Source organism: Trachypithecus francoisi, unplaced genomic scaffold (assembly GCF_009764315.1).
Source record: "Trachypithecus francoisi isolate TF-2019V2 unplaced genomic scaffold, Tfra_2.0 Lachesis_group13, whole genome shotgun sequence".
Taxonomy (NCBI): Eukaryota; Metazoa; Chordata; class Mammalia; order Primates; family Cercopithecidae; genus Trachypithecus; species Trachypithecus francoisi.
The window spans coordinates 15,868,359-15,883,895 of record NW_022681458.1 but is presented as its reverse complement, the minus strand read 5'-3'; the positions used below and the strand labels follow the sequence as shown (position 1 = coordinate 15,883,895).

General features: G+C 41.7%; 1 protein-coding gene across 1 annotated transcript in view; it reads right to left on the bottom strand.

The window, feature by feature from the left end:
• DOCK10 (dedicator of cytokinesis 10) overlaps positions 1-9,051 on the bottom strand; it is a 286,919-nt gene extending 277,868 nt beyond the window's left edge. Inside the window, exon 1 of the mRNA XM_033230043.1 lies at positions 8,820-9,051. Coding sequence (XP_033085934.1) covers positions 8,820-8,942 — 123 coding nt within the window. The 5' untranslated portion in view covers positions 8,943-9,051. The remainder of the gene's footprint in view (positions 1-8,819) is intronic.
• Between the last annotated feature and the right edge of the window lie 6,486 nt (positions 9,052-15,537).

The following is a 15,537-nucleotide window of genomic DNA, read 5'->3' as shown; positions in this document are numbered from 1 at the left end:
CAGCCTCCTGAGCAGCTGGAACTACAGGTGTACGCCACCATGCCCGGCTAATTTTTGTAATTTTAGTAGAGATGAGGTTTCACCATATTGGTCAGGCTGGTCTCAAACTCCTGACCTCAGGTGATCCTCGCATCTTGGTCTCCCAAAGTGCTGGGATTACGGGAGTGAGCCACTGTGCCTGGCCGGGACTATTAATTCTTCTAATCTCTGAGGCAGATATTTTCACTTCAATCCAACTGCAAAATATTAACATTTTCAAAGGCAAGTGTTTTTCTGTATTGCCACTAACTCAGTCACATTCATTAAATTTTATTATTTCTACCTCATTAAATGTAGGTCAACATTTCGAGTCCAGCAAACATAAGCATTTATTTCCAGCCTGCTAACACTGCTGTGAAAGATAAGAAGCAAACAAGTCTCATTTCAATGGGGGGGGGGTGGATAAAAAGAACCATCAACCTTCTTATTTGTAAACAAGAACACCAAAATCAAGACTACAAGAGATAATGTAACAGATGTAATGTTGCAACCAAACCGCCCCCCCACCTCATGCTTATCTTGCCAGAAATGTATTTCTATAGAAAGAGAGGAATCAAATAATGCCTCTTTCACAGTTGAAGGAGCCTTTGTTTGCAAAGCTTAACTCACTCCGTGCCAGTTCTGTCCTTGGGAAATGTCTGAGCAACAGTGTCCAAAGTTGGTGTCACTCCCAATATCCCAGGTTGCTGAGATGTCCATAAATGAAAGACTGTTAAACAGAGAAAAGTAACCACAGCTCTTCTTTTGTCAAGAAACTCTTTTTTAGAAACTCTTCCTACAACTAGTACTCTGAGGGTTTCTTTTCTCTCACTGCTTTCGCTGATGGATGCAAACTGCATGTTTAATGAGGTCCTTCCTGCCTGGTGGAGCTAGGAGGCAGTTATAGAGTAGTCAGGAGGAACAGGCTGTGGAGTCAGACTGTGTGATTGTGGACTCTGGATTCACCATTGAGGAGTCATTTGATCTAAAGAAAGTTCCTGATCTCTAAGCATCTCTTTCCTCATCTATAAAATGAGGATACCAACCTTTTGCCATCTGGTTGCTATGAGGATTAGAAGAGGTTGCACAAATCTAGTACTTGGCACACAGGACATGCCCAATACCTTTCTGCAGGATTGCATTTCCAATGCTTGCCAAGATTCACAAGTAGACTGTGAAGAGGATGACACAAGGGCTGTCATTATCAGATGCTAACAACCTGGACATTTTAAAGTTATAATTCCACTATAACCTTTCAGTAATGCGCATTCAGCCCACCCTTCTGACTTTCCTTAAGCAACTAATGTGCAGTAAGAATGGAGACTTTACCCCTCTTATTTACCAATAGCAAATATACTATAAAAGTAGTGAAACAGACAAGTTCTCTCTTTTCAATAGCACTTATATTCCAAGGCAAGAGGGTTGGAAGACAAACAAGAAATTAAATCAATAAAAAGATCACTTTAGATAACAGTAAGAGCTATGAAGACAACTAAGCCTAGTAATGAGATTGAGAGTGTTGAGGGTGGGGAGCCTGGTGGGAGATTCTCTGGTAGGAGGAGTAACATTCACCTCACCCTGAAACACATCTTTAGGGTATGAACTCTCACCCTCTGCTTGGTAACCTGGGATGACCTTTCTGAGAAGGTGACATCTGAGAATCTGAGGGATGAGAAGGAGAAGGTGTGAGAACTCTGGGACAAAGAAGTGGGAAATTCAAGAGCCCAATCACCTAATCCCCTAATTTCACAGATCAGGAAACTGAATCTTCAAAGACAGAAGGGACTTCATCAAGGGCCACAGAGCCAGATTTGAAATTCTGGTCTCCAGACTCACAGGCACTGACATTTCCAATACCAACTCCCATTCATTAGAATCCCATATGGCCAAATTGTTACAAGTGCATAATGGAACTCCAACATGGATAGTCAAGGAAAGAGTATCTCAGGAAGATGGTGAAGCACAGCCCATCAAAGAAGTCATGAACCACATTATAGCATATGGGGAAATCAAGATCTTTAACTCCATGGGAGCCCATTCTTACTGCATTCAAGCATGAATTCAACAGGTATCACTTTATCTAGGAGTCAGTGACTGTGAGAGAGAAAAACATCTTCATGATTTTATGATTCTAGCAGTTGGATTTTCTGATATCACCAATTATTTTCAAATCCCTAAGGGTTTCACCCAATACCATATCAATATAGATCTTATATGACACCAAGGAATCAGTGTTAATTGTGTGTTGTATTAGTCAGTGCAGACTGCCATAATAACATAACATAGACTGGGTGTCTTTAACAACAGACATTTATTTTTCACAGTTCTGGAGGCTGAAGTCTGAGATCATGGTGCTACCATGGTTGGGTTCCTGGTGAAAGCTCTCTTTCTGGCTCGTAGATGGCCGCCTTCTTGTTGTGTCTTCACATGACAGAGAGAGGGTGATCTCTCTCTGTTCTTCTTCTTTTAAAGCCACTAATCTTACCATAAGAGGTCCGCTCTCAAGACCAAATCTACCCCTAATTACCTCCCAAAGGCCTCACCTCCTAATAGCATCATATAGGGGGTTAAGGCATCAACATATTAATTTTGGGAGGACACAAACATTTAGTTCATAACACATGTCTTTCATGAGTTGAAGTAATTGTACTTAAAATTCTCTGTAGGAGGAATAACATTCGCCTTACTCTGAAACACATGTTTAGAACTCTCACCCTACAACCTAGGGTGAGAACTTGTGCTGACTTAGATAGCAATTATTTAAGTATGTTATGGAATTTTTTCTTCACCTGGGTAATTAAGTTCACACTCCAATTAAGGGGCTAGATGGTAGATGAAGGAGACAATATAACACAAACAAGTAACAGATTTCTTTAAAGCCATTTAACAATGAACCAAATCCCATTTTCATTTCTAAGTAGTGTAAACCTCATCTCTGCTTTAAGTAAAACTTTCAAATAGTTGCAGAATAAACCACATTGTATTGGACCCTCCTCAATTGACTTTATCTAACAAGATACTGCAAAAGTGTGGCTGAAGATGTAGGTTATTTTCATGTTTCTCAAATTTTAGTGTCCTTGCAAATCACTAGGGGATCTTATTAAAATGCATTATCTGGTGTGAGCCCTTGGATTCTTTTTCTAGCTAGCTCCCATGTGATCTAATGTTGCTGGTCCTTGGACAACACTCTCAATGACGAGACTCTATCACATCTGCTACTGTTTGTAAAAACCCCAGGAAAAAAAAACTTGTCTCTTAAATTTCACTATAAGTTAATGCTGAATATGTCTAGAGCAAATTTTCATTTATCTAATGGACTTCTTAAATCTCATGGCTGATGGTGTTTTTCTCTTTGACTTGGTCACCAAGAAGCACCTTTAACAAAATTATAGGACTTAATAGTGATGTATTTTATTTACTGGTCCTAATGACCTACACCTGATTACATCTAACTTTCCGAATATTTTTTTTTTCTGGCTAATATTGCTTTTCACTCCCCTTACTATATTTTGTTGTTGTCGTCTCACATGCATCTTTGTAAGATACTTAGGATCCCTCCTTCAAATAAGATAGAATGTGAAAAAAGAATCCCAACACAACTTAGTTAAATGGAAATCCATGCTCCAAGACACACAATGCATTGAGGAATTTCTGGCACATGCAAGAGTGGGGTAAGCAATTGAGAATGGAGAAGCAGACAGTTTTGAAGTAGATTGCAGGAAGATTAACCTCATGCGCTTTCACAATTTTCTTAAGACTTTGCCATACAGGTGAGATGGGGATGGCTGAGTGAGTTCATATTTTAAAAACTTAACTGTTGAAATTCCAGTTGTCTTGGGAAGATCTATTATAATCAAGGGTACCTGGAACAGCCTCTGCTATTGTAACTAACCTCAGGGGAACACTGGAGTGAATACTGACAGGTACTCTGAAGCACTAGTGGGAAGAACAATTTTCCTATTCCTTAGGGAGAACTACATCTTGGTTAGATCAAAAGGCAACACCAACCAACATCAACTACTCATATCCACCAATTTGGAGATGCTTTTAGAAACAGCTAAAAAACTGGAAGGTAACCCCTCCCGTTTTCCATTCAAAATGCAGAGGAGGTCCCATGTCAGTTACTTAACTTAGGGAAACATGTTTAACCCTATGAGTCTCACTGGCCTCCTCTGTATTTTGCAACAATAATAACTTCCTCAAACGATTGCTCTGAGAATTATATAGAATGCTTAACACTGTGCCAGGCACACCGTACATCCTTAGCAAATGGTTTACCATCATGCATTCATTATTGCTTTCTTTTTCTATGCTAGGCCTTAGAGAATCTGGTTGTGAAGAAAAAGACAGCCAAAACCTATACATGTTGATTCATTCTTTCAGTCTTTGATCCTTCTAGAAGTTTTCTAGAACCCACTTGTGGTTACTATTTATTTTCAAAGTTATTTCTCCAATGCCCTTGAGAAATAAAAAAAAAACATTGGCAGACACATCAGTAACATTCAAACTTGATCTTGTAAACTAAGTTTGTGTTGACTTCTTCTCCAGGCAAAGAGGTCAAGGGACTTTCCTCATATGAAAACACAAACGTGTGATTTCTGCTAAAGCATAAACACCCTTGTCATAAAGGATTCTGTCCAAAACAACAACAAAAAAAAAAAAAAAAAAAAAGCACAAACAAAACAAAAAGACTGTGCTGTGAATGCTAAACAAGCAGGCCCTTATATTGCATATTGCTTTTAAACCTGGACAGTGACAGCAAAACAAGTGCTTCACTTTCATTCACTATCACTTTCTGCATCTAGCATATGACTTTTGGGAAATTCCAGTATCCCCCACTCAATTAAAAAAAAAATCCCTCCTACTCTCAACTCTTGAATGCCACCAAGTTCAGAGGGGACAAAATTCTTCCTTCTAGGAATTCCTCATGCTCATGTAAACATGTTTACATATTCATTACTTCTCAATCAAAGCTCTTTGGTTGGTCAAAGGTTCCACTTCTTACTCAAAGCTCTCTAAAATATCAAAAGTGGTATTATAGGAGGCCTGAAGAGTTAGGAAACATCACAGAAAAGAAATAGAATTTACCGAAATAAATACTTTCCTCTCTTTACCCCTTACCCTTTTTGGTTGGGTAGGAAGGGAGAAAACTTACTGGTTAAGTATAATCACTTCTGGCAGGATGCTTTCTCTTTAAAATAAGTTAATAACAAAATTAGATACAATAAAAAATGAGGAGTTTTTGTCTAATAATAGAGTAAATATCATAAAGGCATTAAAAGTGCATGTAACTAAAGTGGTAAGCTCCAAATGAACAACTTTAGGCCAAAACTGACCAAAGGATTATTTGATCTCTAGTAAATGCTTCCTTTCCATCATCTGACTCTATGTAGATCTCATCCTTCTGGTTACCTGAAGCCTTGCATTGCACTAACCCACCTAAAACATTCCATAAATAAAACCCTATTTCTCTCAAAGTGACAGATCTCATGGGGTGTTTGCAAAAAGTTAACATATACTTTTTTTAAAAGTATGTTTCTTTTGAAATGCTCTCAAATACAATATATATGCAGAAAGGTACACAAATGTGTATCTTAATGAATTATAGAAAGCTATCAAAATGAACTAAATGTATATCTTGATGAATTATAGAAAGCTATCGAAATGAACTAATTCATGCTAGGGTACAGATACACCTCATTCATTTTAAAAGATGAGCTTCTTTTCAAAAAGAAATTTCTCATTAGTGGCATTACACCTTTGAAGCCAACATGGTATGTATATTCAACCAAATGTAATAAAACACTCCAGTTCTGATATGAGACAAACGTTTCTAATCATTTTCGGCTGAAATTTTACCCTAGAGAAGCTTGCTTTATGAAACAATCAGGAATGAGATTTCAGGAAATTATGTGAACTTGACTTGATCCTTTGAATTGATCTTTGAATGAGTTGTCTTTCATTTATTTTCTATGGAGAATTTTAGGATAATGAAGGAGCAAATATTTCTCCTTTTGAAATGAATGTTTTTGCTCATTACTGTTCTTGGGAGGGGTGAAGAATAAGGTGGGTCCTGTCTAGGAGTCTGCAAGTACATAAGCCTACTACATACATTGCCTTGGGTAAAAACTGACATCAAGTTTGCTTTGGCATACACCTCTACTGTCCTCAACTGCCTTAAAATTCGGCTTTCCCAGTCATTACCCTCACTCAGCATCTCCTTGATCTCTGCTCTCCATATTCAAACACATTTTGAAGGCTTCCTGTCTTATCTCTCTCTGTGTGTGTATACACATCCCATTCTCAGAGACCAAAACTACCTTGTTAATCTGACAATCTTTTCTAAACGTATTTTATAGAGCAGAGTTCAAACCCTATGGCAAGTTTTCGGCAATGTCCTGGAGGATTTGGGTCCCCAAAACGGGGATTTCAGAAAGGGGACTATGTAAATCTAGCAGTAAGATAGTTTTTCTCAGCAGGACTTTCTAGTGTCTTTCAAATACCTTGCAATAGAGGATGGCTTGCTCCAATACACACCCACAGTTCTATGAGTCTGTATTGAAGTCGGGTACCCATAGTATTTTCCCCAACATCCTATTATTTTTCTCCCTTGACAACCATGTTTTGATAACTTGAAGCAGCAGATATAAAGAGGCTTAAGGGATTGGATCAATGTAGGCTAAGATTGGTCTCTACCACATAGTCCAAAGACAAGGTTTTAGGTTCAAAAGGGATGCTATACCCCTACAGAATCCCACCGAGTTCAGGTGCCAGTTCAGAGAACTCATCACCTTCCTGTTTCCCTTCAAGAGTTAACTGATGGGATGGAATGCAAAGCATATGTGTTCTTGCTGCCAAAATAGCAGCCAAAACTGCCTGCCTAGATGTGTAAGATCCCATGAAATGTCTTGGCAAAAGCTAGTTTAGGAGTGTTGGCCAAGGTGCTGAAGCGAAGCAAGGGGAGTCAGAACCACCTTTGCCAGTGAATCTCCCCTCCCCCATCTCTTTTTGAAGACACCGAGCTTATTCATTTTGACAAGATACCCTAGGATTTCAAATCTGACATAATTTTGGAGAAGCGGTGTGTGTGTGTGTGATGTGTAGAAGGGTATGGGATGCATACTCTTTATAGAAATTCTAGTGCTACAAAAATTCTAGGAGAATCTACTTTAAAAAAAACACAACACTTTAAGCTGTTTATTCCAATTGAACGCTTTGTGTTTCTATCAGATCCTCAGTGAGATTCAGTCCAATGAGTCAACTGCAAAATAAAGTTATTGTCAAGGGAATGGCAGAAAATGACAAAACCACAATCCTGAATGATCATTCAAAAATAAAAAGTACTTTCTACTACTGTCTGGAGATTTTCTTATCTCTACTTTTACTCGAATTGAATCTTTTCTTCGAATGTTCTTTCGAACAGTTTGTCTTTGCTGTCCTGAAAATGTGTACGCTGATAGCAGAACCACATGCTGTCCCTGGCACAGAGTGAGCTAACAGTTGAACCACCTCTGGGTAACTGCGGACTGCAGCTACTGTAAGTGCAAGAGAAGGCACCCTGGCCACCAATTCGTTTCACACTCCAATCACCCCCGCCCGCTCTACACCCCCTGGGCACTCGATGACTCTTCCCTCTGCCAGGCAATTTGCTTCCGTTCTGTTCAACTTTCCGACCTCTGGCTTTAGAGAATAGTCCTGGCTGTGGGAACTGGCTCTGGGCAGCTTTTGGCGCCCTCCTCATTGGTGACTGGCAAGAGTAACACTTTCACACTCTTAAAAAGAGCCGTTTAGTTCCTAATGATATTTACTGGCAAAAAAGAAAATGAAACACACAACCCGGATTCCGGTCCACCAAACGCAGGCCAAGAGCGCGGGCTGCTGAGCCTCGGTCTTGCTGAGAGGCTGTTGTTCCCACTCACTTCCCGTTTCCACTAGAGTTGATTTGTCTCTTGCCACCTCTCCCCTGCCGTGTGGATCTACTGCAACGCAGGAACATCTGGGTTGGTATGGAGAGGATCCTAGCATCAGATGCTGGCTGCTGCCCCAGGGACTTCCCGCGGAAATCACCCAGCACTTAGAAGGCGTTTCAATAAGGAAGTAACCAGTAAAGCACTGCTGGCGGGAGAACCCCGCGAAACATCTTAGAAAAATACCAGAAACCGCTGGAGACCCAATGACCCATGTCTCCTCCAGCCTGTGTTCCTCAGCTCTTTCTGGAGGAGTATTAAGTGGTTTGTGGGTTTTTACTCTGCGGTAGGAGGGTAGTTCCAAGTACATCTATTTCCGAGATAGTTAAGGTCGGGGGTCCCAGCTCTAACCAGGGCGAGGACCCTGACTGCATCCCTCTCTCTCAGCACACTGGTCTGTTCGCTGAAGGGTGAGAGAGGCGCGCAGACCTGCGGACCAAGGGGTCCCCGTCCTGTAGATCCCCCCCGACCCCACCCGGGGTCTCTGGCACTCTTATCACTTAGCACCAATATGACTGCCAGTGCATTCCGGTCCCTTCCCGCCCCGTTAAACCTCCTGCACATCCTCTCCCATGCTGTGCTTCTGCTGCCCACGCGGCTGTTCCTCCAAGCGTCCCGCGTGCACAAATGCGCCCCCGGTCCTTACGCTTCGGTGGCGCTGCCTCGCGGAGGTGGCGCCGGGGGCGCCCGCAGAGGCGGCGGGGGAGGGAGTGCGGAGGAGAGGACCCGCTAGCTGCGGGGACCTGGGCCTGCCGAGCTTTTGGGGAGGCCGGGCTCCGTTCCCCTCGGGCGCCTGGGGCGCGAGGGAAGGCGCGGAGGACGCGCCGCACTCACCCGCTGTTGCTGCCGGCTGCTGACGACCACCGCCGCGGCGGACGCGGCGCTGTGCCGGAGCTCGGCCGCCTGCCCAGGTCTCAAGAGGCTCCGGGTGAACCTGCGGGTCCGCTCACCGGCCATCGCCCGCCACGCCGATCGCGCCGCTGGCCCGGGGCGTGCGTCCCGCCGGTCTTCCCCGCACCAACCTTCTCTATCCACCCGCCGTTCAGGAAGCGGAACTCGGAGCCTTTCCCCCCCTCTTCCTCGCTCAACTCGCAAGAGGCGGGTTTTTCTCTCTTGCACCCCCACTCTTCCCACCCCCTTCCCTCCTCTGAAGCTTCTCGAAGACTTTCCAAACTCTGCGCTCCCCCAGGCGCGCGCGGCCAACTCGGCGGGCGGCCGGGGCCCTGCAGCCGCGCATCTGGAGCGGGCGTCGCGGGACGCGCGTGGGGCGGCTCCCGCCCGCGCCGCCCATACGGGCTCAGCTGGCCGGCCAGGGCTGTCCACGCCGCCCGGGGGGACTGCAGGCTGTGGGAGAGGGGGAGGGCGGCGGGCGGGCGGCCGCCGCGGGGCTCCGGGCGGGGCCTGTCCAAGGCCGTCAGCCTCATTTGGAGGCTGCTGGGAGAGTTGGAGTCCTGGATGCATTCGCCGTTTAGACCTCTGTTTTCTGGGTCCGGCGAGTGGGTGGGGGCCAAGCTCGGTTCGCCCTGCCATCCTCGGGAAGGGGTCAGAGGCTTATTAAAGATCTGGTGGCTGGGATCCCAGCAGCATCACCCATGCCAGCATTTGGTAGGCTCACTTGCCAGAAGTCCATGCTCAGGGCCTTGGAATAAGCTTCCCCATTCATTCACTCTTTCAATGAGTATTTATTAAGCGCCTACTATATGCCAGCTCACACTGTTCTGGAAACCGAGGAAACGGAGAGGAACTTAGCAATTACACTTTAAGGCTGTGTGGAGCTGATAGGCTTTTTCGGGGTGGGGGTGGGAGACGGCAAGTAACCAAGTGAACAAATAAATACAGAGAAATCAAGGAGACAGTTTAAGCTACTAACACGAACTCAAAACCAATAAATCAGCGTTATGGGGGTAAGAGACTTTGGGTGGCATTAGGATGAGGAGTCAAGAACCAACTTGCAGGGTTACTATGTAGGGTGGTCAGGTCGGCGGTGGACTTCACAGTTACGCTGTCTTTGCTCCTCTCTTGCCCATACCCGTCTGGCCTGCACTTTGTCTCTAGATATCTGATGAAAGCCTTCTAAGAGGTCTCTTCCTGGGTCATACCCAGGGTGGTTCTCCAACTCATTGTTGGAGATAGGGGACAGAGAAGTTCTGACCCCTGGATACTGGTCTGGAGAGATCTGGGACAGACTCTCCAAGTAGTATGGTTTTTTCTTAACAGCTTTTTATGGATACATGACCCTGCCGCTTTCTCAAGCCAATGATAGATAGTTTTAACACAAGGTCACATTTGGGTATAAAGAATTCCTAAGCACTTGATAAATGCACTTTAGTCAGCTCTTTGTTAGCCAGGATTCAATTAGCCAGAGATGCTGATTGAGGATCATTTCAGCACATTCTAGAAATCATAACAGGCGTAAGAGGCTCCGGAAGATTTGAGAAGTGCCATTTGAAACATCATCTAGTTCCAAGACAGCCTGCATAACAAAGAACTGTATCATGTATTGTATGCTTTCATACTGGTACTCAGTGTGGGAGCAACACCACCTTTCAGGGTAAGCAAAGTAGGTGGTTGCCTCTGTGTTGGCACATGAAGATCTCTGTAGGAACAGCTCCCTTCAAACGTACCCGTTCTCAAGTGTACCCAGCCTTGATGTCTCTAAATGCATATTCCCCTGAGAGAATCGATTAAGCACATTTGAATTAACTTGAGCTTCCCAAGAAGAGGTACCTAATCTTTGTCTCTGGTTTCAAAACACTGCCTGACACATGTAGGTACTCAATAAATATCAGCTTATGGATGACTTTCCAAAGGGCTCAGATGGGCTAGTGCAGTCAGAGAGCTGGGTGTGCCTGACATAGAGAAAGTCAGAGAGGAGAAGAGAAAGATGTGCTGAAAGGGAAGGCTGTAGTAATTGATAATACATCAGAATGTGCCCTGCACAAGGCAACTCGCTGATCCAAAACACTGAGTAGCACACACAACCCATTCTCCAACCATATTGAGTAACAGAAAATCACTTGCAATTTGTTAATTGTACAATTAATACACCTAATTGTACTTTCTCCAGCTTCAGGAGGTCACCCAGAGCACTGGTGTGAGAGGGTTTAATGAGCAAATGCCTGTTTGCCCAATCCATACCCTGTATGATGTTAATTCCATGGACCACACTGAGTAGGAAGGCAGGTATAAGTGTTGATAGCATACCTCTCACACCAGGGCAAGTCAATAGTGATACTTCAGAGCCTCTCCTCAGCCCTTATGATCATGTAGGTTTTAGTTAAGCTTCTTTCAGACAGCAAGGAGAGAGGGCTGAGTATCGACCCTTGCCCCTGCCCTTGTAGCATAAATACACTTATTTTTTGTTACGGAAATGTAACTTCAGGTCTGCTGATTTGGGACCTTGACTCTCTGCTGGTCACCCATCTCTCAGATCCCTGGAGAAACTCAGCTCAGATGCTTGGTAAAGGCAAATCTATGCAAATATCATGAAGTATGTTAAGTTTCTTGGAATAGCTAGTTAATAAGTGAATCTTCAAGGGCTTGTAATATTGTAGAATAGTGGTTAAAGTACATGCTCTGAAATCCAATTACCTTTGTTCAAATCCCAACTCTGTAAGCCTCAGTTTTCTTACCTACACAATTAAGGTAGTAGTTGTGTGGCTGGGCTGCTGAGTTACTTAAATTAGTGTAAATTTCTTAGAAAGTGACTAGCACATGGTCTTCAATAACTGTTATTATTCCTACACTTTCATATAACTCAGGAATTAAATAAACTTCCATGTCTTCATATATTTGATTCTCATATGAACCTTTGTGAGAAGGATGGATGGCTATTATCTTGGAGCCAAGGCTGGGGATTTAATGGGCATTCTGGAGACAATGTCTTAACCCAAATCAATGACTATGGAATTTCATGAATAAGAATAACAATAACAATGTAATTCTTATAGTATTAACCCACTATTGTGTGACAATATGTAACTATAACATAATGTGCTACAGTTTGGATAATAGTTTCACATATATTATTTCACTTGAATTTTAATATATTATAAAATGGGGTTGTTCAGCTTATGTATCCCATGTCTCACTGTCTAAAATTGTACACAGATCATTAAGGGAACTCCCCAAATGGATGGAACAGACATTTTAGAAACCAGTGGTTGCACATTTTGCTAAATGTTCTCAAATCAAGATTATACTAATATATAGAATGCAGAGGCTGCAATCAAGTTTTATCAACATTTGGATTAGCCAATCCATTTGAGTTCCATGGAACAAGGCATTCACTCAGGAAGAAATAACCCCACTCAACACACATTTATGGAATATCAACTATGAACAGAATCTCACACTATGCTAGGAGGGCACAGAGCTGAGCAAAATGTTTCTGTCTCCAAAAAGCTCAATTTCATATAGAGGAACTGACTTACAAAACATTATTGGTGCTCGTGGGTGGGGAGTGGGAATAAGATTTTGGAGATGGAGTCTCTATGGACCCATGTTAACGTTTTATACTTCATATTTTTATGACTTTTTAAATAAGATTGAAAAAATTAGTCTCAATAACATAGAATTTTCTAGTTTTCTCTTTCTCTTCCCCTCTTTACTTCCCTCCTTTTCTCCCTTCTTTCTTCCTTTCTCCCTCTGTTCTTTTCTTTCCTTCCCTCGCTGTCTCCTCCCTTCCTTCCCTTCTTCCCTCTTTAAAACTTGATACTCTTCTTACTCATACTAAAGCATCAATGACTCTCATAAGATGTAGTAAGCACTGGTTACTTGGCCTGGTACAGTTCAAAGCTCTATAGAATTAAGAAACCACAACTGTCAATAGCCCTCTCCTATCATCCTTCTACATGACTGTGTCCATGTCTTATGAGCAAGGAAAGATTCATAAATTTTTTCATAGCAGTAATAAGCATAAAAGTGAAAACTGTACTATATTTTCCAAAATACCTAGAGACATAAGAGTGTGCAAATTTAGTTATTAGTCTCGGAGTCTGACTGTTGGACTGCTAAATTTGCACGCTAAATGACTAAATTAGGTCTTGATACCCAGAGATTGTAGGAAGTGGGGCAAACACTCCTTGCATTCATTCAATGGCATTGAGCCACCCTTCCTAAGTGATACCAAGCCCAGTGTACCCTGGGTGTTAGCCTGGGCATCATCATGTCCCAATGCTTAACTACATCAAGGTTGTCTAGTGTTGTACCATTTACAAAGCACACTCATTATTTCATTTGATTCTCAATCATTCATTCTAAAATGCACATGGAACATGTGATATTGCCCCCACTGTACATAAGGGAAAGCTGGGAGAGAATTTAATAGCATGGAAATTAGGAGGGAAATTTTGCCAATTAATAAAAAAGAAAGATACAGAAATAGGAATACAAATGCCCAAGTTAAAATGATTTTCTGCTATTATAGGAAGCCTTCCTTTATTTTATTTATTATTATTATTATTATACTTTAAGTTCTGGGATACATGTGCAGAATGTGCAGGTTTGTTACATAGGTATACATGTGCCATGGTGGTTTACTGCACCAATCAACCTGTCATCTAGGTTTTCTGTGTGATGTTCCTCTCCCCTGTGTCCATGTGTTCTCATTGTTCAGCTTCCACTTATGATTGAGAATATGTGGTGTGTGTTTTTCTGTTCCTATGTTAATTTGCTGAGAATGATGGCTTCTGGTTTCATCTGTGTCCCTACAAATGACATGAACTCATTCTTTTTTAGGGGGGCACGGTCTTCCATGGTGTATATGTGCCACATTTTCTTTATCCAGTCTATCACTGATGGGCATTTGGGTTGGTTCCAAGTCTTTGCTATTGTAAATAGTGCTGCAATAAACATATGTGTGCATGTGTCTTTATAGTAGAATGATTTATAATCCTTTGGGTATATACCCAACAATGGGATTGCTGAGTCAAATGGTATTTCTGGTTCTAGATCCTTGAGGAATCTCCACACTGTCTTCCACAATGGTTGAACTAATTTACACTCCCACGAACAGTGTAAAACATTCCTATTTCTCCACATTCTCTCCAGCATCTGTTGTTTCCTGACATTTTAATGATCGCCATTCTAACTGGAGTGAGATAGTATCTCATTGTGGTGTTGATTTGCATTTCCCTAATGACCAGTGATGATGAGCTTTCTTTCATATGTTTGTTGACCACATAAATGTCTTCTTTTGAGAAGTGTCTGTTCATATCCGTCACTCACTTTCTGATGGGGTTGTTTTCTTCTTGTAAATTTGTTTAAGTTCCTTGTAGATTCTAGATATTAGCCCTTTGTCAGGTGGATAGATTGCAAAAATTTTCTGCCATTCTCTAGGTTGCCTCTTCACTCTGATGATAGTTTCTTTTGTTGTACAGAAACTCTTTAGTTTAATTACATCCCATTTGTCAATTTTGAGGAAACCTTCCTTTATTAAGGGAAAAGTATATTTGTCTTATTTTTACAATAGAAAGGGAGGTCCACAGAGGCAGGTGACTGCCTTGAAAATGTAGTAGTGTAATTGGGGTGGGTAAATTAAAATAATTTTATTTGTTGAAAGTATAATGCTTGTCATATTCAGCAATAAGTATCAGAATTGTAAACCAAATTGTAGGAAAAATACTTTGCCACAGCACGTCTTGATTTCCTAATACTAAGAAAAAAATAAAAAATTGAATATACATCCAGTGGTTTTTTGGCTGAATACTGTTTCATAAGATACATTTTTCCTAACCTTACCAAGAGAATATTAAAGAGCTACAAGAAAAATATGGTTTGAAAGGTGTGATATTAATGGGGTCTATTAGTTCTTGCGTTCTTGCCAGAGCTGAAGACATTTGACAAAGCTGAGTGCCTCCATGTTTTCTATGGAAAAAGGTATTAAATTTGATATGTATTTGTTACTGTGTTTAGAAGACAGATCACTTCTTGGGAGAAAATTACACTTAAAGTAATATGATTTGAATGTGAAACACTGCCAGGCTGTGTATTGTGCCAATACACATGCAGTGTGGCATTCTATCACTATTAGTCCACCGGAATCCTTGGGGCATAGCTCAAACAGAGGTACATGATTGAAAGAAAAGAATGACCATTTTTGGCTGGAAATGAGTCTCTGGGTTCTCTATTCTACTTTGGCTTTTATTTGTAGTCTAGCCTAAGGGAGTTAATGTCCCGGGATCTTTTTTTCCTCCATCTGTAAAAGTTACTCAGAGGCAGATTTTGGCTCCATATGAAGAAGGAAATGATTAGTAAATATGGGATGGGAACATTTTTATTTCTTACGTGCATAATTAAACCCTTGTACTTTACTTTTCCAGGCATTTTAATGTTCTCCTCCTCTTTTCCAGTGTGTTGATTACTCCTGACATCTACTATTCTCACAGAAATAGACCTTGATATGTAACAAGGTTCTATCATAATTATTTCTTTTGTTTCTTAAAGACAGCAACATACAAATAAACCTGTTGTCTAATATTTCATTGAGAATTTTGCATTTACACATATGAGTGAAATTGATCTACCTTTTTTATTTTTGGAATTAATGTTA